This window comes from Larimichthys crocea, chromosome IX (assembly GCF_000972845.2).
Source record: "Larimichthys crocea isolate SSNF chromosome IX, L_crocea_2.0, whole genome shotgun sequence".
NCBI classification, from domain to species: domain Eukaryota; kingdom Metazoa; phylum Chordata; class Actinopteri; family Sciaenidae; genus Larimichthys; species Larimichthys crocea.
In genome coordinates, this window is record NC_040019.1 from 5,710,423 (window position 1) to 5,735,373 (window position 24,951).

The 24,951-nt window shown below is 40.9% G+C and overlaps 1 protein-coding gene across 2 annotated transcripts; it reads right to left on the reverse strand.

Annotated features, from left to right (window-relative positions):
• Window positions 1-77: 77 nt before the first annotated feature.
• pnpla7a (patatin-like phospholipase domain containing 7a) lies at window positions 78-24,289 on the reverse strand. Of its 2 annotated transcripts, XM_019272436.2 has the most exons (36): window positions 24,158-24,289; window positions 21,329-21,380; window positions 21,149-21,226; window positions 20,587-20,674; window positions 20,417-20,499; window positions 20,134-20,234; window positions 19,865-20,005; window positions 19,621-19,780; window positions 19,370-19,450; window positions 18,823-18,951; window positions 18,590-18,670; window positions 17,927-18,056; window positions 17,752-17,823; window positions 17,541-17,617; window positions 17,233-17,388; window positions 16,930-17,007; window positions 16,153-16,358; window positions 15,663-15,794; window positions 15,409-15,532; window positions 14,260-14,373; window positions 14,038-14,104; window positions 13,802-13,951; window positions 13,535-13,598; window positions 13,089-13,257; window positions 11,041-11,223; window positions 10,718-10,836; window positions 10,456-10,612; window positions 9,361-9,477; window positions 9,124-9,193; window positions 8,782-8,898; window positions 8,478-8,626; window positions 8,185-8,337; window positions 7,965-8,084; window positions 6,142-6,226; window positions 4,515-4,630; window positions 78-3,850 (listed from the first exon to the last, which is right to left on the reverse strand). In XM_019272436.2, the coding sequence occupies exons 2-36, from the start codon at window positions 21,377-21,379 to the stop codon at window positions 3,713-3,715; spliced, it is 4,056 nt and encodes a 1,351-aa protein (XP_019127981.1). In that variant the 5' UTR covers window position 21,380; window positions 24,158-24,289; the 3' UTR covers window positions 78-3,712. The 2 variants fall into 2 exon arrangements, with proteins under 2 accessions (XP_019127981.1, XP_019127982.1); XM_019272437.2 differs by lacking the exon at window positions 4,515-4,630 and having other exon boundaries at window positions 3,723-3,850.
• Between the last annotated feature and the right edge of the window lie 662 nt (window positions 24,290-24,951).

Sequence of the window (24,951 nt, forward strand, 5' to 3'; positions counted from 1 at the left end):
CTGGGAACTTAAATGGTCACTTTTCTTTTCTACAGCAAACTACAAGGCTAGATGTCAAAATGAGAAGACATGCGGAATACACAACAAATAGTGGTTTATTAGTAACAATTGATTATACATATTTATATATAAAACATTTATCAAATAACATAAATATAGACAAGTAACTATTGTCATTCAGTACATCCTTACAGGTAAACATCTTCCGTTGCTGTAAAAATACAAGCCAAATGAGGGCACGAGTGTTTGTTTTTTTTGTTTTTTTTGCGAATGGGTCATCTAAGGCTTTGTAACATTAACTTCATGGCAACGTTCCACCCATTACGTAAGCAATTCATCCATTACCATGTCCCATTTAATAAAGTAGAAACATTCATTCTGCCAGACAACATCGATTCATTGTGCTCGGTTTTTTGGAAACCACCCAAAAAAAAAAAAAAAAGTGCAAACACCATTAGCTCATTGGTAAACGGCAAATGTTTTCCCATCTCTGCCTCGCTCACACGTTTCTGTGTCCAGACTCCATTTAGCCGACACCATATGGGATCCACATAGTGTTTATCACAGGATTTCTCCTACTGTGTACATATGTAAGGCTGCAGGCACTGTAGCACCAGTATTAGCTAAGATCACAGCTTCTCACAGGGAGGCTCACGGGGTGCTGTATCAAATGGGAAGAAAATAAAAATTGTTGCATTGATATTTTAATGATGAGAGCCTGACTGATAAATTGGAAAGCTTATTATTATTATTATTATCGGTTGATGTTAGAGTTGGTACTTTAACATCAGACGATACGTAACTTTGTCAGAATTCTTTTAAAAGGTATGTTGTTTGTTGTCATTGTCATGCAGTATTGTTAGGACTCTTGTAATGTTGTGATTAGGGCTGAAGCAATTAGACAATGAACAGAAAATTAATCACCAACTATTGTGATAATTCAGTTAATTGTTTAGGCCGTCCGTCAAGCAAAAAAAGCCAAACATTTGATGGTTCCAGTTCTCAAATGTGACGATTTGTTGCTTTTCCTGGAATTACTTTATATTAAACTGAATATCTTTGGGTTCTGGAGCATTGGTCCGACTAAAAGCACAATTTTAAAGATGTCACCTTGGACTCTAGGAAGTTCAGATATTAATTTTTCACCATTTTCTGACACAAGATTAATTTTACTTGCAAAAAAATAATCATCACACTATTCAATAATGAAAATAATCGTTAGTTGCAGCCCCAGTTGTGACTGAGATTAGGTTAACTCTGTGAAGAGGTTATGTTAAACAAGGCTATAAAACAATTTGTGCATTGCTTTGAGTGTCTGGAATGATTGTCCAGCTTTTGACTTAAAAGTAAATAAAATCATGTAGGGCTTAAGTTGTATACATTCATGGCTTAAATATGAAAATATAGAATTGTTCACTATTTTGACTATAACGTATATGTGCAAGAAAAATCTGATCATCTTATCATGGAAGGCTAAATTAGATCAAAACCACAAAAAAAAACATGTCTCGACAGGCCAAATGATTTGTGTTACAACATGTTCCTGTGAAGAACTACCCTGCTGCAAATAGCCCCAGTACATAAACTGCACTGGGATGAGTGGCGCTTCTGAGTTCACCCAACAGATCCACACTGTCTGCTGCTCAGTCTGTGTCTGATAGACTGAAGCCAGAAAACAGATGGGGCAAAGGGGCTGTCTCCCCGGCTGAGAGGGAAACTAGTGCTTTGAAGTGGATTGCAGTCATTACTTCCCTCCATGTCGCTGGCACCCTGGGTACGACAAAGCTGTGCTGACAGCCACGGCCTCGCAGAGTGCTGCCTGTTGTGCTCTCTTTCTGGTTTTAAATTAGGCTTGTGTCGGTGAGGATCATTACAAAAACGGAGTGTACAAAACATCCAAGCACAGGGTCTGAAGATAGACTTCAGCTATCTTAACACAACAATGCGTACCCACATGCCAATTTATATTAGTTTGCTGTAATTAGCTCAACAACAGAACACTCAGTGGCCACTTTATTGGGTACACCTGTACAGTCTGATGCAATCCAACAACTGTTTAGCCCTGAAGTCTACTTTTCTATATCTGAGATCTATGGTAGTTAGTGACGGTGTGGTGCTGGAATGGGTTATTTCCTATATATTTTTATATTTACATACACCTCTCAATATGTTGGATTTATTTTAGTCAATATTTTAAAATAAATCCTGAAAGTAAATGAGGTAATAGGCATAAATAAATAAATAAATGTCTATGTACATGTATTTTCTTTTATAATGCCACATTTATTCCCCCGGTTTATTTCATTTCTGTTATGTTCAAATGAGGAGGGTGTGGTATTCTTGCCAGATTTGGCTCCTGACATCCTGTTCTGCTTCAGCTCTCTGTGACTGATGGAGTTGGGTGATTGACAGGTAGTTTTACTTGTTGCTAAATTAACCGTTAACTGATGCTAATTGTAGCTGCCGAGCTCAGGGGGAGTGTTTACACTGTTCGCACAGGAGCTTCATGAGGAGGAAGGTGTCAGGCGCCTATTTATTTATTATTTAGTGAACTATTTCTCGTGACTCACTTATACATCTATATTTACATTTATTTATATACTTGTTGCCGCATTCATAATTTATTTAAAGATTTATTTTCCAACATGGCCACCAAAAAAAATGATGAACTTCGTAGATGATGTTAGAGCAGGGCGGTCGTATTGGTATGCATTAGACTGACTGTTGTACATGATGAAGTGACCACTCAGTGTGTTTGTCTTATAGTAGTGGTTATCTGGGCAGGTAGACTTATGTTTTTATATTATATGTTTTACATTTAACCATGTAGTTTGGGTTTTATTTTATTATTCATGTTTCAAATATCTGTTTCCAAATGTGAGCGAGATTAATGGAATTGTACGTCACGCTCGCAGCACTGAAAAACTACATATGAAAAATTCAACATATCGCATTAGAAACAGTGTCACGGGACAATCCACAGACCTCATTGGATCTACTTTCTACTGGAGGACAAAACAGTGTGTGTGTTCTGCAAATTATTTCAAAGCAGTGTTAACCATTAAACATCTTTTGCTTGTGACCCCTTAAAATTAGGCGATGTCTAGTTATGACTCCTCATTACAGCTTGTGGCATTACTGTGGAGAGGAGCTGTAAGCAAGGCAAGATGTATTTTCATGGGCCTGAAGAGGTGTACATAGCCAAATTTGAGTTTTTTAATGTAATTCTTTAATGCACCGTGTGGCAAATCAAAACTATCGGTGCATCTAGATAACAGAGGTGAAAGTTATTTTGTAATTTAGGTGAACTGACTCTTTAACTAGCTTAAATCATTCATTCAATACTATTTCCTCACCTTTCCTACCTTCTGTCTTCCACTGGACTGATGTGGTTCATGTACAGCTAAAGAAATGACTATCTCAATATGAGAAATGATTACACTCACAGCCGTTCTTGTACAATAGGAATGCATAGGATCTGCATCTGAGTAAATGTGATAACTAGCTGCCTGTATTCAGTTTTTTTTTTTTTTTTCAGCCAGCTAAAGAGGCCAGGTTACGGAAGGCAAAATGGTAATCACTGTCATGCTGACAGTCTCAGGGGCAGGGGACAGGTTTTGAGTCACGTAGGACAGACCGGAGGGTAAAATGTGGTGAAGACGGGCAAGTATTTGTGATGACCTGTTCGAAGCAAAGTCCATTAGACCTGTCTTTACTTAACGGACAGTTTGGAAAGGTCTTCCATGTTTGACGGCAGGTCCAGTGAACTGTCAGAGGCGGTGGGGGACTGAGGGTGGCCGCTGGTGAGTGAGGTAATGTGGCGTCCACGTCTCCCATCAAGCTCTTCATCCTGAGAATCAGAAGTATGGTTATTTATCAGCGAAGAGACATTACATTTCATCAGAATAATATTCTACACATCTAATTATTTTATAAAGAAAACTGTTTAAGAATACACAATGAATTTGAAAATCTACGTTTTTTTCCTCAGATAAAACAGTACAACTGTACTTGCCAGTAAAACCCAGTGATTCCAGTAGATGTGACTCTTTTATGGACTGGAATATACAATCACTTTTTTTTGTTTTGTCCAATTCAAAAACATTATTCAAGCCTTAATCGAGTTCTAACTACAGAAGATCCTCTTATTTTCAACTCAAAGTCAAAGCCCACCAACTATCTCAGGCACTGGCTGTTACCTGGAACTAAAACATATCATTTTAGTTTAATTAGGTCGACCTGCAGTGTCGTCCAATTAATTTTAGAATATATTTTATGGGATTATTGATCACTTTTAAAAGCATGCATTGGCCTGGCTCCAGGATGAACTTTATAATCTCTTTTTGTATAAGTGCCAACAAGGCACTTTTGACTTTCCCAAGGTCTAGATTTAAGAAAAAGTACTTGTACATGTACACTTTGATGTACTTGTTTTAGTCCTAAAAAAAAAAAAAAAATGTAATAGCTACTGAAGAGTTGAATAGAAGAAACCCCATAGAACCAGTGAGTCGCACCGTGTCACCAGTCTCCTCCCCTTCAGTGTGCTCTCCGTAGCGATTGTATAGCTCCAAGTCAGACAGAGCACTCTCCAATGCCTCCTCTTCGTAGTCAGTGTGGTAGTCTGACTCCTCTGATGGAGGGAAGGGGAGCAGAGGGCAGGAAGGAAAGAAGCACATCGTGGGAGAGTAAGTTGGAATCCGTGGTGTGTAGACGGGGTGACAAATAAAAGTGGGTGTGCAGGTGAATGAGTCAGAAAAGTAAAAAATGTGAAAAACGCTGTCAAGTCAATGAGGGCAGTTTGAGGAGTGATGGATGACAAATAGGTTATAAATAGAAAGAAGAGGAAGAATAGGGAGGATAGTGGTATCAGAGAAAAACATAGGTTGCTATATTATGTTTGCACTTAAACATGGTGTCTGAATATAATTTAAAAAGGTCCAGTGTGTAACATTTCCGAGGCTCTATTGGTAATGGTATATATTATTAAGTTTGTTAGTGTATAATCACCTGGAAATGTTGTGTTTTCATTGCCTTAGAATGAGCCATTCAAATCTTCAGAGAGGGCAGATCCTCTTCCTCCATGTTGCACCACTACAGAACCAGTAGTGGATGTTTTCATTGATTCATGCACGAGGTAAGTGTATATACAGAGAGCCACCACAACACACAGTGCACCTGCATCAAGTATTATGTGTGGCATGTTTTGCACGCCTATTATATTCTTATACGCAGATGCAGTGAGTTACCAAGTGCACCAACTGTATCCTGACGATTTTAAACTAGGACCGTCGGCTTTCTTGTATCTGCTACAGGCTCCATTAAAGAGTCTTTGGGGTTGTGGTTGCTGTTGGATGCTGGGTGTGTTCCCCACCAGTCAACCTATTTAATGCAATGCTGCTTAAGTGATTGAAGGTCACGAGTATTCAATGTTGGTTATTCGGTCTTGCCCCTTAAGTGCAGAGATTTATGGATTCTCTGAATCTTTTAAGGATATTATGGATTGTAGACGGTGTATTGCTTTACTTGAATGACAACACAACTTTCTTTTAAAATGCCAAAATTGCATTTCACTCTTCTTCTTCTGAACGTCGTTAACATAGAATTGCTGATTTGTTGAATCTTTTTATCTCGTGGCCCTGAATCAATCAAAACATGCGTCTTGTGCACATCTCGTGCTCGATGTAGTAAAAAGCGACCCTTAACATATATACACTTTCTCTCTATAGCCACTATCATGTTTCTATAGTAACCCAGAACATACAAACAAAACACTAACTCTAGTCTATTTCTCGTCACCTCGGTATTTTCTTCTATACACCTGGAAGGGAGGGTGGTATTCAGTTGGAGACGCTGCTAGACGCCACTAATTCCTACACACAGAGCCTATGAATATGTTCATTGTTTCTACTTGATTATAAACATTAAATTTGCAATGTGTTCAAACCTGCATGTGTACAGTGTAACGCATAATTACTAAAAATGAATTCTCGATATGAAACTCATTTGCTAATAGAGTATGAGGGGGAAAAGAAAAACAAATAAGAGCGAGCATGGAAGGGAGACTGTAATGGCGTTCCTCCTCTCAAGACACTGTGTGTGTGCACATGTGTGAGTGTTGGGAGTGTGTGTCAGTAGTTTTACCATCCACCAGGGCAGGTTTGACAGGCTCGATGCGGGACACAATTTCTGCCAGGTCAGTGAAAGAAGCATTGGGACATGTGACCACCTGAAAGACACACAAACACATACATTATATATTATAAATAGCTCACGACCAGTGTAGTTTCTCCTACAAGCTTGGAAAGGGAGGGTGAGGCGAGAGGATTGCAAAACAGATACCATTAAATCCTACACACTGGACCTTTAATCTTTTTGTGTCCATTTAAGTGACACTGCGCTTGTGCTGATGTTGTGTGTTCATCTACCCATCTATCTTTAGCTCCTTATTCTGGATCTTTTTTTAAGCTTTAACCACATAAACTCTCTTTTTGCTTTTTAATTATCTGACACCAGTTTGTCTTTTTGTTTTGCATTTTTGTGCAACACTGCTGAACATATTATGTAGACTCCAACACGGGAAGAGATGCATTATTTCCCCTGAGAGTTGCACCCTGTAGCGGCACCTAAATATAGAAAGGCGCTCATTAATTGCTTATGTGGGATGGTTATTGTTTTAAAGATTTATTTATAAACAGTCTTAAACGTTATAGTTTCAAATCTGCAACCATGGCTTCAGCTTCGTTCTCTCCACAATTGTACAAGTTAATTTATTAGTTTGTTGCTATGGGGCTATTATATGGGTAACAACTCCAACCCTGCTAGTTTTCCCCTTCATCCTCCTCGTGCCGTTGCTCAGACTGGGGTTAAATATCTCATCTTTCTTCATCATTCACTCTCCTACCTGGTTTTGTCTGCCCTTTGTCTTTCTTTGTCATTGCTGGAGGACAAATCGTGTGTTCAGTAAACCTGTTTCCATGTCTACTTTAAAAGCAGACTTTTTATTTTTTTACGGTTATTACTTTAACAGCAGTGTAGCTTATGGCCTAAGGCATGAGGCTGTTGACGACGAAATGCAGCTGACAATAGAGGACGTATTGTAGAAACAATAACAATGAGAAAAAAATCAATATAGTAGACCCATGTGGTTGATTAAACATACATGGAGTGAAAAAAGGATGTCAGACACTGACTGTACTCAAGAGGATGTGATCTGTTTGTTTATGGATAACTTTAAACCTTTTAGGTAAGTAAGTTTATCAGTTAGATATTTAAAAAAAAGGTATGTTATTACCAGTGAACAAACTGATCAGGAGAGACTGTTGACCAGGTCCAGAAGAACAACTCACATCACATCCAGCTTATCTGCTTTACATTGGCTTCCCATCAAGTTTCATTTTAAAAGGTTCTTGTTCTCACATACAGAGTCCTGCACTGTCAGGTACCAGCATAACATCTTGGATCTGTGCCAACCTTTTATGACGAGTAGGTCACTTAGGTCTTCTGACCAGTTGTGCATGGCTGAAAACAAAAAGGTAATCGTGCCCTTGAAGTGATAACTCCGACACTATGGCACGCTCTTCCTGTAGGACATTTTGCTCGATTGAAGCCTTTAAAAAAGCAGTTAGCAGTTAGAGACCCATTTATTCAAACCCTTTTTCTTGCATGCCGTCTAGTGTTTTAATGCTCCACTATTGCTTATGTTTTATTGTTTGCTTGTTTTTTTCCTCCTTTTTCTTGCTCTGTGAAAGGTGCTGTACTAAATAAACTTGATTATTATTATTTTGATTTAGAGTTAAGATGTCAGCTGCTTCACCATGGGACCATGGATTTTTACCGAAGAGGTTTAATCAACTGAAACGCATCAGAGTTGCGATGAGAGTCTTTAAATTCGGTTGTTGCTCTGCTCTGAACTCTGCTTAATGACTTTCTTGTCATATATTCTTTCACGTTTTTTCTATCCTTACATTGTTCTTGCACTGGGTGTTGTAGAACTCCTCCTGATGTCTGTCTCTTAACATCTTCTCCACGACTCCACTGCGACTCCACACGTCAAACACAGTCTTTCCATGCTGATATCCCACCTCCTGTAATTCACAGAAACATACAAACACTCGCATATTGATATCATTTTCTTCACTAAAATCATTAAAGATGCACCAAAGATCCACCTCCCCTCAAACTTACAGCGATCTCATCAAACTTGCCAAACTCAAGTGTCCGATATCTGTCGATTGGAGGTCTGATGTACTCGCAGTAGTCACTATTCTTCACAGACTCTAGCTGCCTAACGCAGCACACATAGGCCAGCCGAGTCTGAATCTCTGCCATGTTCAACACCTAAGACCACGAATGCAGATATGAATCACTGAAAAAACACCCACGGAAATATCCTCATTGTTATTCATAGGACTCAATTACTTTTACACATACTTGCAGATCCTCGTCTGTTGTGTCTTTATTTTTAATCAATGCATTACCTTTACTTTCTCCGCTAGGGGGTTGAGGCGTTTCCATAGCAGCCACCAGCCTGAGAGCGAGTCGCCATAATTAGTGAGGTTGGTTTCATCCCGACTGCCCACGTCAATAGCTATCACCACTTTGGCCCCCATGGAGCGAGCCACATCAGCTGGGAGAAGAAGGAGGAAACAGATGCAGCAGTGGGACAGGAGAAGAAGAGAGCTTTGATAAATAATTATACAGAGGTGGTTAAATAGCAAACATGAAATAAAAAAAGGCAGAAGAATGGCCAAGTATTAAAAGGGAAGACTCAGTGGAACAAACCTGGCAAGTTGTTGATGTAGCCTCCGTCCATCAGCAGGTGCCCATCTTTTGGGTCACAGAGAGGAGGCAGGTACCCAGACAGAGACATGCTGGCACGAACATACCGCCACAATGAACCTGTGAACCAGGCAGAAGTATTTCATTGCAAACAACCAACCTGAGCTGACTGAAAACTGAACTCATCAATGGCACTAATGAAAGGGTCATCCTGCAGATGAAATCTAACAGACAGAGGAAATGGAAACTATTTGATTGGCTAGTTTTTTGTCATTTGGGTGAACTGACCCTCTAAACAAACAACAACAACACAGGATTATTACAATAATAGAAAAAGAAACGTACCATCAGTGTGTACTCTCATGGCCGAGGCAGTGATGTCAGTTGTGATATTGAAATACGGGATCCAAAGGTCCTGCATACACAAAAGGTTACATCCAAACAGATGAACATAATGGACTTACACGATACATTTACTTTTCCTGCACCACCAACAGATATTTCTGGATGTTTATCTGCTGGAAGTGACTGATATATATTATTTTGTTCGGATTCTACTTTTAGTAACCTTGTGTCACTCACCTCAATCTGTTTGCTCTTGAAGACATTGCTGATGCTGGAGTTGAAGGCAGCCCCGGAGAACATGGAGGTAACTGGGTATGTCAAATCCAGAACCTTCTTAAACACTGAAGTCATTTCCTGCAGGGAAGCCGGGAAAAGCGAGGTTAAATTGAAGTTTTCCACCGCTACAATGTTGAATTAATCCCTCAAAATTAAAGTTTTATCTCGTTCTTTCCTTCCTCCTGGTCCTGTACACATGGTTTTCTTAGTAATGTAAAAAAAAAACTCACTCCATATAAAAAAGCAACATCAATCAACATTCCTGTGCTGGCTTTCCTTGCATGACATTGCTAAGGACACATTTTTTATTACAATCTTTTAATTTGATATGAAGGAGAGGCAACCCTGCCAGCTGCTTCTAGAAGGAAGGTTCAGAGCCAAGGACAGAGAAGGGGCTGGACACACTGTGGGAGGACAAATCATACCACATGCTCAGCCTGCAGACCTGGACGCTGAGCGGGTGTCTCAAATTAGCCGTCACGGTATTGAAGACATATGCATGAATTTTTATATTACAACTAAAACGGGTTCTGTTCATGAACTTATTGTGAAACACCGACCAGGGACTTTTGATGGGTAACTAGCCGAGTGTGGTGAATGATATCAGTGAGTGAAATCGAGGTCTAAACGGCATTCAAAATTCAAAAGGTGCTCTTAGAAAGAATCACCTTCACAAGGACAGACTCGCTAGCAGAAAATTAAAACAGCTTGAAATGATTCCTCTCTCTCTCTGGAGGAAGTGGAGGAAGAACTGTTCAATTCAGTTACTCTTCCACAAAACTGGAAAATGTTTATCTACTACGCTAGTTGTCTGTCACAATTATTTGGCTTAATTCTAGACATTAGTACTAATAGAATAATTGTAGGCTACCTCTCCGAGCTCTGCAGCAGCTGTTATGTAACATAATGAAAATATCTGATGAAGGTCAAGACTGGTCTTTTGATAATAGGTGGGTTAGAATATAAAATGTCTACTTGATATAAAGCAGATCGAAATATAATCACTGGCTCTTTTATTTGGCTTTATTACAAGACTAGTGTTATTCTGACTCTCACCATTGCCCATTCTTTGGCCCTCATCCTCATGCGGCTGTAGCTACGGTCCTCAGCGTAGAGTGCCCCCATCAGAGAACCGATAGAGGTGCCACCAATGAGGTCCACTGGGATGCCAGCCTCGCAGACAGCTCGCATTACCCCCACCTGGGAACAGCCCCTGAAGAGTGGAGTGGAGGAAGAGAGATCATTTCATGCTGTGTCGTACATTGCAGTATATTATGAAGTGAACTGATTGGGAGGACAGACAGTGGAGTGACGTTACCTGGCCCCTCCTCCGCCTAGAATAAGTGCGATAGCATTGCCTGTGAGGACTCGAGCCAGGCGGGAGAAGTCTGAGTGGCGGTCTGCTGGCTTCTCGAACACACGTTGATACAGCTCCAACTGGGAAAAAACAGTAGAGAGAATAAGTGAGAGATGAGAGGATGAGGGGATGGAGAAGACTTGAATGGATGTGAAATTAAAGATTATGAGAAAATGTGAAATGAGAGACTAAGAGAGGAAGAGCCAGGAGGGGGACAGAGAAAAGTGCTTTGATCTGCAGATTAGAAAAGAGAGAGGGAAAAAAAAAACATTTTCCATCCCTACCAGTTTGGGCAGGCTCCTCTTAGAGAAGACCCTTCGGGGACAAGAGAGATGGAGGTGTCTGGATATCCAGCTTCGCATGTTGAGCCAGTCCACAGTTCCTTTGGGCGGGGGGCCGTCTTCTCTGTGCAACAGCACCAGCTGCTTCTGGGCACGCACTGCACTTCCTTCTAACATACGCTCCAGCTAGAGGGAAGGCATCAAGCACAGATGTTTTAGAACATTTTATACTCAACTCTTTCTTCAGAGTGGCTCCTGTGTGGTGCCTGTGCAGAATTTTGAGCGCTAGCCCAGAAAAATACTGCAAAACACGTGACTACTGGAGACCACGGCAGGTTTAAGTGAGCACAATATCAGCACGTGTACAGGTATGTGATTGCAATTTGTGTTTGGGAACTCTTGTTTTGAAACATATTAAATGTCAAGGGCTACACTGTAATTATTGTTATATTTGAAAATTTTGGGGAAGCAGACAGAGCAATGAGAGCAAAATGGGAAGATTATTTCAGATGAATTTTTAATTACATTTTCATTTATTTTCACATTTTTTAAAAGTGCAATTTCCCGAGTGAGGCAGTTTCATTATATGATGCTCCTGAATTAGCAGTCCTAAAAAAAAAAGGCTAAATAGTCTGAGACAAAAGGGGTGTGTGTGTGTGTGTGTGTGTGTGTGTGTGTGTGTGTGTGCGCGCCCCCCCCACTATCTCCTGTTAAACATTCCTCACTTCTCAGTGCCCATTTTTCCCTTTGGAGTCAATTACTTTTCCTTCATCAGCTGGACAAGCGCTTCCTGTTTCTCCATCCACCCTTTGCTCATTTCTCCCTTAAACCCAAGGGTCAAATACAAACCTTTCACAGCATGTGTGACCATTAAGTTGGTTAACCCCCCATGTGTATAACCATGATTCAAGAGCATAATTATCAGCATGGGCCTTAATATCAAATCAGACTCAAATATCTCTCTGCCTGGTGACACTTAAAGACTGAGCAAGAGCTCAGTTAATAATAATTGGTGTGATGGTTTCTCCAGGGAGAGAAAAGTCCTCACAGTCCAATCCTGGTCAGCTGTAACAAAGATCATTAACCCACGAATGTGTTCAATCACCTCCAGCTTCACAAAAGTTCCAGATTCCAGATAACAAAACACATCCAGTGCGATGAAGATTAGTTAACGTTTATTGACAATATTGTTTAAGAGTAGTTTTAAGAATCGATTCTGTGCATCTAAAGTCCAATATAGTTTATTCCTCTGTTGCCATAGACCTTCGCTGTGGTACAAAATTGTTTACTTACTCAGCTGTACTGCTCTTCTTATTTTTACTTTTAAAAACATACTGTGTGTATGTATACATTTATATTGTTTATATGTTTAATACTTGATTTTCTAAGCTTTCTTATATTTAGGGAATGTTTGACATGCACCAACAACACCAAAACAAATTCCTTGCATGTGTAAAAAAGCATGTGACACGCTCCTTCATTATAATAAACATGGGCACGGAGTCGAGGAGTCACGGAGTCACTACCAAGTTCACGACAGAAAATAGTCCAGGTCAAACACAGTAATTACTGTGAGTACTGTGCTACTTGTTTGAGTAATGTTGGCTCAAAACTACAGTGTCTAACTGTTTCAGGGAATGAAATTAAATAAAAGGATGCACACCGACACACGCGGGTCTTGTTATACCTGTAGTCAGGTGGAAATTGGATGATCGAGATGTCAATCAAGTGTTGATGGTATGTGCCTATACTGTCCTGAGAGGTGGTTTAATTAGACAACATGGACAACCTGCAGAGAATCATCACCCTTATCTGCAGCTTCCCTCAGGTTTTTTGGGTTTTATAGCAAGTTTCATCTATTTTTTTAGCTGTCCAGACACAATCTCACTCTTTTGGTTCACTCTCACTGCTCTAAAAACCTACACTACCTACTCACAACACGACAAACAACAGACAATTGCAACAAATAATCATTTAGGCAAACCTAAATATGTGTTCCTAACACCATGGTTATCTTTGCCATTGATTCTAACCCTCCCCTTACACCTCACCTCCCCAACAGCAGGATCCTGCTCTCCCAGTCCCACGATAATAATGCAGTCAGCCTGGCGGATGCATCGCTGTGTCCACGGTGTCAGCGTGTAGTCCGTTTGGTAAAGAACTATGCGATGGAGGTCTTCCTGTTGGCCCAGCCAGCTGGACAGACGGTACTCGTGGACACTGAAGAGGAAAGGAGTCCATTAATGACAGGCGGCATTGCCGAGCTGGCAGCACACTGTAAATCCATATTTCCTGTTGTGCCAAGAAAGCATACTTAAACTGAATTTAATGAGTGAGTCACAATGACACAACGCCCAAAGAAAAAAATGAAATAGACCGACCAGTTGTACGACAGAGGAAAAGATAATGTTTGTTTGAGACTACTATTTCTATCATTTATTTGTGGGGTGCTGAAGTGAACGTAAATGCAACGTTCACAGGCTTCTACAAGACTTACCTGTCTAATGCTGCAGCTCCAAGTCGCTGTTTGATAATATCACTGGTCAGAAGAAGAGTGGGACCTGTAGGTGAAATGTTACAGCAGTTACAGTCAGTCAATATTTCTGGTTGAAGGTCTTGTTCAAGAGAGTTCAAGTGAACTTTTAATCACATCATGAAGCCACTGTTTATGATTAAATTGTTTACTAGAGCACAAAAATGTTTATAAGACACGTGTATATGTAACACGTGGTCACAAAATCCTGTGGGAAACACTGCCTTTTACCTATTGCGAGGAGCGCATGCTGCAGCTCCAGGGTGAAGGCAGTGAGAGGTACCTCTTCTGATACAGGCAGGACGGTCACAGTGGAGAGATTAGAGGCTTGGTTTCCTGCATCCCACTTACTGCCAGGGGTATGGAGGGCCAAACTGCGAGCTGGGGACATGCATACATATCAGTAACCCTCCCCTTCCGACCGTAAGATGAAGCGGGGTAACACCGAGCACAGAGGAGACACACACCTGTCAGAGGACCATTGACCTGCTGGAGGATCTTCTGTCCTAGTAGGTGAATCAACCTGGTAACAACCTGAGAGAGCAAAAACATTTCAGAAGCAACAACTGCAGTGTTAAGAAGAGACTTTCTTTTGGAAATCACTACACATGTATGCTTTATCCTCAAAAAAACAAATGTGTGTTTTCACATCAACTGAAATTGACTTTAAAAACTGAGGTTCACTCTACCTGTGGGAACTTTCTCTTGATGGAGCTGAGAGCTCCCTCTGGTAACTTTGCCAGCTCAGAGTCTCGTACAGCGTGTACTGTGGTGGCTCTGTTCTGATGGGTCAGGGCCTCTACCTGCAGAGAAACGAAAAACACATCACAATGTACACATAACGTATGTAATACTTAATAAACGGTAAATTAAACTATAAATACTCACTTCAAGATACTTACAAAAAAATGCATGTATGTTATTTAAGTTTGAACTCAGTATCATTATTTTATTATTATCATTAAAGTAAAAACAAAAAAAGAGCTATAAATAAGATCCCTGCATCTCATCATGCAGAGTTGACGTCAACACAGCTGTGCTAAATATGTCTCTGAATGTTAGCCATAACAATCTTATCCCCACCGTCACAGAAACGACAGCTTCCCTCCTCCAGGTAACAGTAACCATAGCATCCATCAACTCAGGTATTATTAGAAGCATTGTGCCACACCAGCCAACGGGCAAGTGAGAGAAATGTAAAAGTGCCTTTGCTTTAGATAGGTTATCAGCATGAAACAATTCTGATGTTAGTATTCATGTTTAGATATTAACCCAGCATCAGTAAACAGGTTTTATATTTGTGGTAAATGTATTGATATGCTGGACAGCTTAACTGAATGTACATTTCTTGTGTGTTTGAAGTTATCCCCAAAAGAGACAAAGTGTTAATGTTTTATATATTCTGTAAACAGGTTAAATTTATGTATTAACTGTTTTTCACATTTCTGTGTGTGGTACATACATATAATAAAGATCAAATGATTATTTAAATTATATTTTAGATAGTGTTTACTTTTTCTCCCTAAATATTCATAAGATGTACTTTTTATAGTTTTCATTCACTGGCAGTAGTCATGCATACTAACAGCCGCTGTTTTGTCAACTCTACATACAGACAGTGAATGTGATGATTAACCACTGTTACTGACAAACTATTTTCCTCTGCCCATTTTTAAATAGACTTTGGAGGAAAACTGAGAACTGCTTATTCTGATATACAGTCATTAATATTTATAAAGATACTAGAAGTGGGAAAAAAAAACATAGCACACACATATTCGTAGTTTTCCCATCTACTATCCTCCATCTGTCTTCCTCTTCACCATCGTGGTTCTTACCACTCCAATCAGGTCGCCACGTCCGTACTCTCCTATCAGCTCCTTCTTGCCATCCTCCTTCATGATTACAGAACGCAGTCGACCACTCAGCACTATGAAAGTGCTGTCCGACTTCTCTCCCTGCCTGCAAAATATGCAAACCAGCTTGTTAACCAAAAAGCAAAGAAGAATGTTGTTGCCTTGTAAACATGAATGTGATAGAGTTTATCTTGTTTGTAAGAGTTACAAGATATACAAGGTCATCAGTAGAATACCTGTAGACCGCCCTGCCAGCTTCCACAGCCATCCAGTCGAGAGCGAAGTCTATCTGTCGGACAAAAGATGACATCCTCCTCACCACTGTATGAGCAACATTCAGCACGACTTTTGGCTCCACACGCATTATCCTGAGGAATAGACAAACACCAAAAGAAAACGGATGTAAAAGGAAAGGATATTTGCTGAAATTAGTATGCTATCGAGCTAGCTTCGGTCCACACTTTTTTGTAATACCGTTGAGCACCTTGAGAGGCGATAGTGAGTCACTGTAGAGTGACCTCAGGTCAACATAAAGATGAAGTAGTATAGAATCAGGTGGACCCTTACAACTTGTATGTTATAACAGCGACAACTAGTGTTATACAGTTTGGTGCTGAGTCTTCAAACTTCACTGTATCTTTAGTTTCTGCTCTGTATCTTTGTCAGCACTGCCAAAAAGACTTGAATACACATTTGTGAATGGATGGGTGTGTCCATGTGACTGACTCATAGAAGTGGGTTTTGGAAATGGAGAGGAAGCTGCAGTCTCTCTGGGCGCGAACGGTGAATATGAGCGGCTCTCCAGTGAGGACGGCGAGTTGGCCAACAAGCTCTCCAGGGTGTGTCAAAAACAGACGTGTGTCTTCTTCTCGGTCGATCATCCGCTGGTAAACATGGAGGAGGCCAGAAATGACAAACTGGATGCTCACCTCCTAAAGCACCAAGAGAAGAGAAGGGCACGAATGTGAATGCTAAGATTCAGTTATGCTATCAACTTTCATTTTCCAATAATTACCACAGATTATTGATGTTTCTAAGAAATATTTTCTCCAATTTGCTAAAACTTTACTTTTCTTATACCTCATTTATCTCGACAATGTCTTGAATTCATTTTTTAATTTTAATCACCGTAAAATTAGTCAGATCAATTGCAACAAAAGTCGTCAGAAAAAGCTGAACAGACCAAACTGCCTCAAGCTTGAACAGAGACGATTCAAATCTTGTTCAGTTATTTTTGTAACTCAGTTCAGGTCTTTGTCCTTTGTGAGTTTTAACGTGTCCAAAGCTTTACAAGACAAAAAATGTTGAGGACAGGCACTCAATCAAAACTTATTTTAAAAACTGTGCTGAAATGAATGAATAAAATAAATGTTTTCTTGTTGATGAAAGACACCTCAGAGCAAGTTTAATACATAATACCAGACACGAGGCTCTCGCAGTGAACCTGGTCATGCACATCTGCTCTTGCATTCAGAGCAGTTGTAACCGCTTTGTTGTTCTAACCTGGTCTCCCTGACGAGCCACCACAGAACCAGCTTTGACTTGGTGGAGGGTCACTCTGCCCTCGAGTAGAGTGGGGTCCTGCAACAGAATATAAAAACACAAAACTAATATTCAGAATAACTTTTTATTTAGAAATGATCATAAAAGACACAGAGTCACTGCCTTAATCTATCCAAAAACAGGGATCAGAATTTTCTCAGAATACGTGTCACATTGCACAACATGCATGTAAAAGTATTTGCATATTTGTTTTGAAGAATTATATAAGCCCCAGCTGATGCTCATTTTCTCTAATCCTCTCACCTGCAGCTGGATGATTCCCAGCAGGTCTCGCTTAGCAGCTTGGAGGATTGTGCTGCTCTTACTGAGGTGGATGGTATCAGACTGCCCCCCACTGTCTGTGTAGTGAAACACTTCAGAGGGAGTGTGCTGCATAGTCACACTCTTCTTGAGGCTGGACTACAAAGACAGACATAAAAGAGTGACTGATGAGGGAGAACAGGACAAGCGTAGCAGCAAAAGATGCAGTGGATGCTGGGATATGGCGCTGCAGTTACACACTTTGGATTTAAAAAAAAAAAAAAAGAGAGAACTCGACTGGAGTGTCTTACTTTGTGAGTGACAGGACTGGATGGAGGCTCATCTATAGTGACTCGAGCTCGTTCACAAGCCATGTTCAGATCGTTACCTGGAGGAGGATTATGAGTTTAGGTTTAGGGGTGTGTGTGTGTCCTTGTTTTCAGATCAGTGACTCTGATAAGTCTGTTCAGGAAATGAATACAGACATATGCCATTTGGTGAATGCTTATGTCTAAGACTCACCTGCGCAGTCGGTGGGCATCGGATCGGATCGCTGCTTCCTGTAGCTGCTTGAAGGGTTGTCCTTTATACCATCTGTTTATTGTAAAGTGAAGTGCCAGCATTGGATAAGTCTCAACAAATACGGGGCAAAATGTGTTTAAATGTGTATGTGTGTGAGTGTGTGTATGTGTGTGACCTGTCTCAGTGGGGCTCTCTGTGGTCCCAGTGGGTAACTCGTCCTGGAAGTGCAAGCGGCGGGTCGTCTTCCCAGAATTCGCCTCTGCCATCACACTGTTTATATTGGTCAAGGGCACTGCCTGACTCTCCTGTCAATTAGGCAACAAAACAAAACAGTTAATCCACATTTCAGTTATTCATTTTTCCTTAACAGACTTGAAGCACAGAAGTATTAACACATTAAGATCATAAATGGGTTGTGGGTGAAAAATAAAAAACTGAAAAATAAGTGTGTAGAGCCCTGTAAACATACTGTATGATGAGATTTGAGGAATTAACTAATCGGCTTTTCCACTTATTTCCTCTCAGGGTATTTTTGGTAATCATAATATCACAGGTGAGCACGGGTTAAAGGTTAACTGCCCTGCCTGTTTTCTGAGGAGGGGTGGTAATCATTTTTACAAATTTTCAATGAGCGTTATGAAGGACCGAGTTATGATACTGTGCTTAATGTTGTGTGAAATTAGCTTGCATGTGTGCGACTGAGTGTGTACGTGCCTTTCTGTGTTTGTCTATTTACAAATGCATTGTCGGTGGTGCTTAGGTTTTCAATGAGGGCCACTCTGCGTGACTGTGTGTGTTATATACACAATATGTGTGCACTAATTAATTTCCCTCCTACCGGATTGAAGAGCTCAGTTGTTAGGCCCAGATAGTTATGTAACGCCAAGAAGGTGACTCTTTGGAGGCGCACCATGATTATCTGCAACACACAAAAACCAACACTGCGGTAAACAGAGCAGAACATATTATACAATAGATTGTAGTTATACCCAGATTAGATCAAAATGATTTGATTGTATAATGATATGTTCTAGATGCTGGAACACTCTGTACTGTTGGACAATCTGTTACCTGAATGACACGAACAAGTGTCTCTGGGTATTTCTTAAACACAGACTCAAAGGCTGATGCAGGCAAACGTAAGATGGTGGAGCGAGTCGCAGCCCGTGCCACTACCGTCTTATACGGAGCTGGATAACCCTGGCAAAGGCAGGACAAAACAAGAGAATTCAAGCTGAGACAGCCTTAAACTGTTTGTTTACGCGTTGCAAAAATCAATCACAAGACTGTGATTTTCATGTTTCTTAGTGATCAAAGTTTTTCCAAGTTTGGGTTTCTTGATTTAGCTGAATTTTCTGCATTTGAATTGGATGAACAAAACAGAATATGACAACAAAGTAAATGGAAACCAAACAGAGCATGCCACTGGGCAAAATAACTAAATTAACTACGACACAAAGAGATCTGGGGTTAACAAAGTGACCTAAATATGAAGCACAAAAAAAATATAAATGGAGAGGAGACAGAGAAGTGAGATGCAAACAGCTAAAAGGACAAAAGAGGACAGAAGCAAAGAAGTTAGGCTGATGTGCAGACGGTGGAGAAATAAGGAGCTCACAGTGATGATGTCCAGAATACTGAGCAGGCTGTGGACGCTGTCCCCTGGGTGCACGTCCTTCACAACTGGTTCTGTACCATCCTAAAAATAAAATAAAAAATAGTAAAACAAGACATTTTACAAACAACAGTTTTATTCAAACTCTGTGCACCCACATAAAATAAACTCTGGGATGTGATAGCACTCAAGAGACAGGGAACAGAGACAAAAGGGGTGGAGAGCCATCATTTCATGACAGTCTATCTACATACATTCTCCTGGATGCAGAGCTCAAGTCGTCCATCCTGGACTACATAGATGCTGTCGTCATCGTCTCCTGGCCTGAATAGACCTTCGCCCTCCTGCAGCTCGATAAACACCATGTGGCGACACAGCTCTAAAAACAGGGGCTTCTCAAAATGACCCAGGACCCTGCAACAAGTTGCCGAACACAAATGTTATGAAAACAAAAACAGGAGAAACAACTGGAAAGGCTATTGTTGTATATTTATCTACCTGACATTCTTCAGCATGTAAAGGACCTCGGAGGGGAGGTTTGAGCTCTGCACATCAAACTCTGTTAGGTCGGCCTCCAGCAGGGAGGGAGGAGGTTCTTTGGGCTGCAGGGTGGGGGGATCTTTACGGATCCTCAGGATTCTGTCGACAGGCACAAACAAATTCCTCCAAAATCAATCCACTCAACAGGGCTCAAAACAAATCTGAAGAATGGTTTTAAGGTTTCACTTGCACACACAGAATTTTTAAAATGCATTAACGGAGCGTACTTGCGAGCTATGCTTAGAACTTTTGTTCTTTTGCGTATGCGCTGCGGTTGCTTTGATACTGAGGTAGAAGTGGGAGGAGGAATCGCGGACAGCGTCTGGACCTGAGAAAAAGAAACATATTCATTACTGAGCTCAATGCATGCTAGTTATTTTTAGTCTTACTATATCAGAGTGCATTAGAATGATATTGCAGCCATTGGAGCTTTGGATATTGGATGAATATACCTGACTCTAAATGTTTGTGTGAGGAGTGTGAGACAGAAATAGAAATTGAAAAAAAAACCTTTCGCATTATCTTCCTTCCGTAGAAAAGCACTTTATCTCGTTTTCTGAAGCGATAGTGAGGCACACCTGGCTGCTGTTCACCTGGTCAAGGAATCCAAAAAACAAAATGCATATAAAACCACGTTCAGGAGAAAACTGAATGTACGAAGTTCATGAAGGAGGACTCACGTGCGAGCTTGAATCTCCTGTAAAGGAAGAGCACCACGATCCCAATCAATGAAACGGCAACTGCAGCTCCAATAAGGACACCTGTGAGCTAGAAGACAGGCAAACATGTTACAACTATGGCACTAACTCGGGTTACCTTTTTTTCCTATTCTGTTTCTACACTGTGATCAGAGTTATCAAAACAATTGCACTGATGCTGAAAACTTTTCTGAAAACAGGAAATTATTTAAATCAGTAACGGAATAGGACCAATAAGTAGGGTTCAAATTTAGCTCTTTTTTTGTCCAGCCAAATGGCTAGAGAATGTGAATTTTAACCAGCCCCTCAATAGATTATCAATGTTTTTTTTAGCTGGTGAGTGAAGCAAATCTACCAGCCACTTGCATATTTTACCAGCAATTAGCTGCTAGATCTAGACCAATAAATTACTTCCATCAGTAGAAATGGCCAAAAAATTACAACCTGCCTGACTGATTGAAAAACCACCCAACCACCCTGGCAACGCTGAATGTGTGTTCTCCTTGCTTAGTGAAAGCACAGGCTTGTTGATGTCATTTAATACCATGGTGGTCTGCATCCTCTCCTCCACGAACTGTTGCACTCGTGCTCTGATGTCATTTTTGCTGTTCATCAGCACCTCCTAGAAACATGTTATGGATTAGCACAGTGTCTTACCAACAGCTTTATCAAGAGTTACCACTGTTCAAATAATGTCATGTCACCACTGCTGGCTGGTACTTACTAAACTGCTCCATTTGCACAAGTCTCCATCGCCCTCTCCTTCGTAGTCCATTCTGTAAGACAACAATTCTTATAAACGCTGCCAACTTAAGTGTACTTAAAAAAAAAAAAATGGACTGGAATAAGAACGCTGAAGCTGTCTACAGAAAGGGTCAGAGCCGCCTCTATCTTCTGAGGAGGCTGAGATCCTTTAACATCTGCGGGACGATGCTGAGGATGTTCTACGAGTCGGTGGTGGCCAGCGCTATCTTCTTTACCGTTGTGAGCTGGGGAGGCGGTTTGAAGGCAGCCAAAGCCAACAGGATTAACAGACTTGTTCGTAAGGCCAGTGATGTTGTGGGGGTGCAAATGGACTTGCTGACTGTGGAGTCGGAAAGGGGGATGCTTTCTAAGGTGCGGGCTATCTTGGACTATGGCTCCCACCCACTCCATGAGGTGCTGGACAGACTCAGGAGCACCTTCAGCCAGAGACTACTGGCACCAAGATGCTCCACAGAGAGACACGAGAAGTCTTTCCTACCTGTGAGCATCAGTCTCTACAACTCCTCCCTCAAAATAACAGACTAGCTATCAAACTTACTTGTGCAATAAATAAGGGCAATTTTCCACGCATGCATACTGCACTTTAAACAATCAGTGTATTCTCTGTACCGTCTCGAAAATGCCTTGTTGATGCCAGAGGTCAGAGGAGAATGGCCAGACTGGTTCGAGCTGATAGAAAGGCAACAGTAACTCAAATAACCACTCGTTACAACCGAGGTATGCAGAAGAGCATCTCTGAACGCACAACACGTCAAACCTTGAGGCAGATGGGCTACAGTAGCAGAAGACCACACCGGGTGCCACTCCTGTCAGCTAAGAACAGGAAACTGAGGCTACAATTCACACAGGCTCACCAAAATTGGACAACAGAAGATTGGAAAAAACGTCACCTGGTCTGATGAGTCTCGATTTCTGCTGCGACAATCGGATGGTAGGGTCAGAATTTGGCATCGACAACATGAAAGCATGGATCCATCCTGCCTTGTATCAACGGTTCAGGCTGGTGGTGGTGTAATGGTGTGGGGGATATTTTCTTGGCACACTTTGGGCCCCTTAGTACCAATTGAGCACAGCCTACCTGAGTATTGTTGCTGACCATGTCCATCCCTTTATGGCCACAGTGTTAGGGCTGGGTATCATTTAAAAATTTTCGATACCAGTACCCTTAAAACGATACAGATACCAACTGAGTACATTATTCGATACTTTTTTTCAGCTTGATTCGATATTAATTATGTAAAAACAAAAGGAATCGGTTGCATAAATGTCATTAGCATCTCGTAATGATAACCAGCCAACTCTGTGCGGCTCAACCGCCATACAAACTATTGGTGGACCAATCACATGGCGCATTGAATCAAAGAACGCTTCTGGTGATTGGCTGCAAGCAAAACCATAGAGTAATTTCTTCTTGATCTGGGTACAAAAGGAACCGATTGCAGGTATCGTATGACAGGCACAGTTTCACTGTACTCAAATGGCCTCCACGGTCACCAGATCTCAATCCAATAAAGCACCTTTGAGATGTGGTGGAATGGGAGATTCGCATCATGGATAAATCTGCAGCAACTGCGTGATGCTATCATGTCAATATGGACCAAACTCTCTGAGGAATGTTTCCAGTACCTTGTTGAACCTATACCACGATGGATTAAGGCAGTTCTGTAGTACACAGTATAGTTTTTTCTTGGGATTTTACTACTAGTATATTGATTCTACTTCCTCTATGTATATAGACTCTACTTCCTGAGGAAGTTGAGATCCTTCAATGTGTGCAGCAAGATGTTGGAGATCTTCTACCAGTCTGTTGTTGCCAGTGCCATCTTCTTTGCTGTTGGGGCAGCAGCATCAGAGCCAGCGACACCAACAGACTTGAGAAGATCATCAAGAAGGCTGGCTCTGTTCTTGGACTCAGACTTGAGCCCTTTGAGACTGTGGTTGGAGAGGAGGACTCTGAATAAACTCTTATCCATCATGGACAATGAACAGCACCCTCTCCACCACACAGTGGACAGACAGCGGAGCAGCTTCTCCCACAGGCAGGGACAGATACAGGGCATCTTTCCTGCCACATGCCATCACACTATATAATAACAACTAGGTCATAATTTACAATTTACAATCACTGCACATTTCTCCTTCCTTACTTTGCACAAATCAACACCGCCAATTTGCTGTATATACCTCTGTACAATATATTTTATTTACTATTTTGATATTTTATTATGTATAGTTTGCTCTTTATATTTTTATTCTTATGCTGTCTATTGTCACTGTGTGTAATGCTGCTGCTGCACTGTAAATTCCCAGCTTGGGATAAATAAAGTCTATCTATCTATCTATCTATCTATCTATCTATCTATCTATCTATCTATCTATCTATCTATTTCCCTGTGAGGATTAATAAAGTATTTCTGATCTGAACAGTCAGCTGACTGTGACTTAAACTGCATGGACGTCTCACAAGTGTTTGGAGAAAAAAAAAAAGGGGGGAAACCATGAAAACAGGAACATGGATTTGTGAATTATCAGCATGTTACGACATCCTCCCTCATCACCTGACTTCGCTGTACGACGTGAAGCAAACAACAAGCTGGTAAATCCAGCAAACAACAAAGCAACTTGCGGCTGGTGTTGACTTTAACCTGCGTTAGCTTCAGGGTTAGCTGGAGCAACACTACGCTAACAGCTGGCTGTCCTGCCAGTGATTATAAACAGACAAAGTCAACTTTACACCTGAGTCTAAGCATTGGGTGAATCACCACTGAACAGAAAACAGTCGCCTTACCTCTCGAGGGTGCTGCTTTAAGCCGCTGACATCGCTAAACAGACGATGGAGCGAAGTTAGCAGCTGCGGCTAACAAAGTTTTCTGCACACTGCTGTCAGTTGCTAAGCCCCGCCTATGTCTGCGCGTCCACCAATAGCGTGTTCGATGTTCGCTTGTTGCCTTGGTACCGCCTAAACTTGTCCAATCAGGAACGGACCAGGCATTTCCCCCTCAGTCTTCCTGTTTACAACAACTGCACGACAGGAGTCAGTCACACAGCAGCAGATGTGCAAAAGCTGCTCTTGTTGTTATTTAATCCTGGTGCTGTTTGTTTGATGTATTTTTCTGTTAAATCATAAGAGGCTCACTGGAAACAATATTAATATTAATGATGATGCGAAGAAGAAGTAGAAAAATAATGTAGTGACAAGTTCTGTAGATGGTTGATCATTTGAAAGAGTAAAACATTTGGGGAAAGAAGTATCAGTTTGATTTCACAGATTAAAATTTACATTGAAATGACAATAAAGAAAAGGACAGAACAGCTCTTTAAAACATCCTGCTGTAAAACTGTGTCGGTCAAGTATTTAAACTTGTTGTCTGCATATTTATACTTATTCACTATTGCATTTTTAACAGCTTTAGTCACCAGTCACCTTTCAGATTAAGAGTTACATACAAAACATGTGATTATGTTGCAGAACATGATGCATTATTATACATATTTAGTTAAATAACAGAAACATTTAATGCACACTTAATAAGCGCTAATATTAACACCTGCACTATTACTTTTATTTGTAATCGAGTAGTT

Bases quoted from the DNA above. Each gene is read 5' to 3' on its own strand.
- pnpla7a (XM_019272436.2), bottom strand. From the start codon at position 21,379: ATGGACTACGAAGGAGAGGGCGATGGAGACTTGTGCAAATGGAGCAGT. The intron at 18,057-18,589 runs GTAGGAGGGAAA...CCTAATTGACAG, and splicing joins CAACTGAGCTCTTCAATCCG to GAGAGTCAGGCAGTGCCCTT. The intron at 15,795-16,152 runs GTCAGTCACATG...TCTATTCCTCAG, and splicing joins TCCAAAACCCACTTCTATGA to GATAATGCGTGTGGAGCCAA.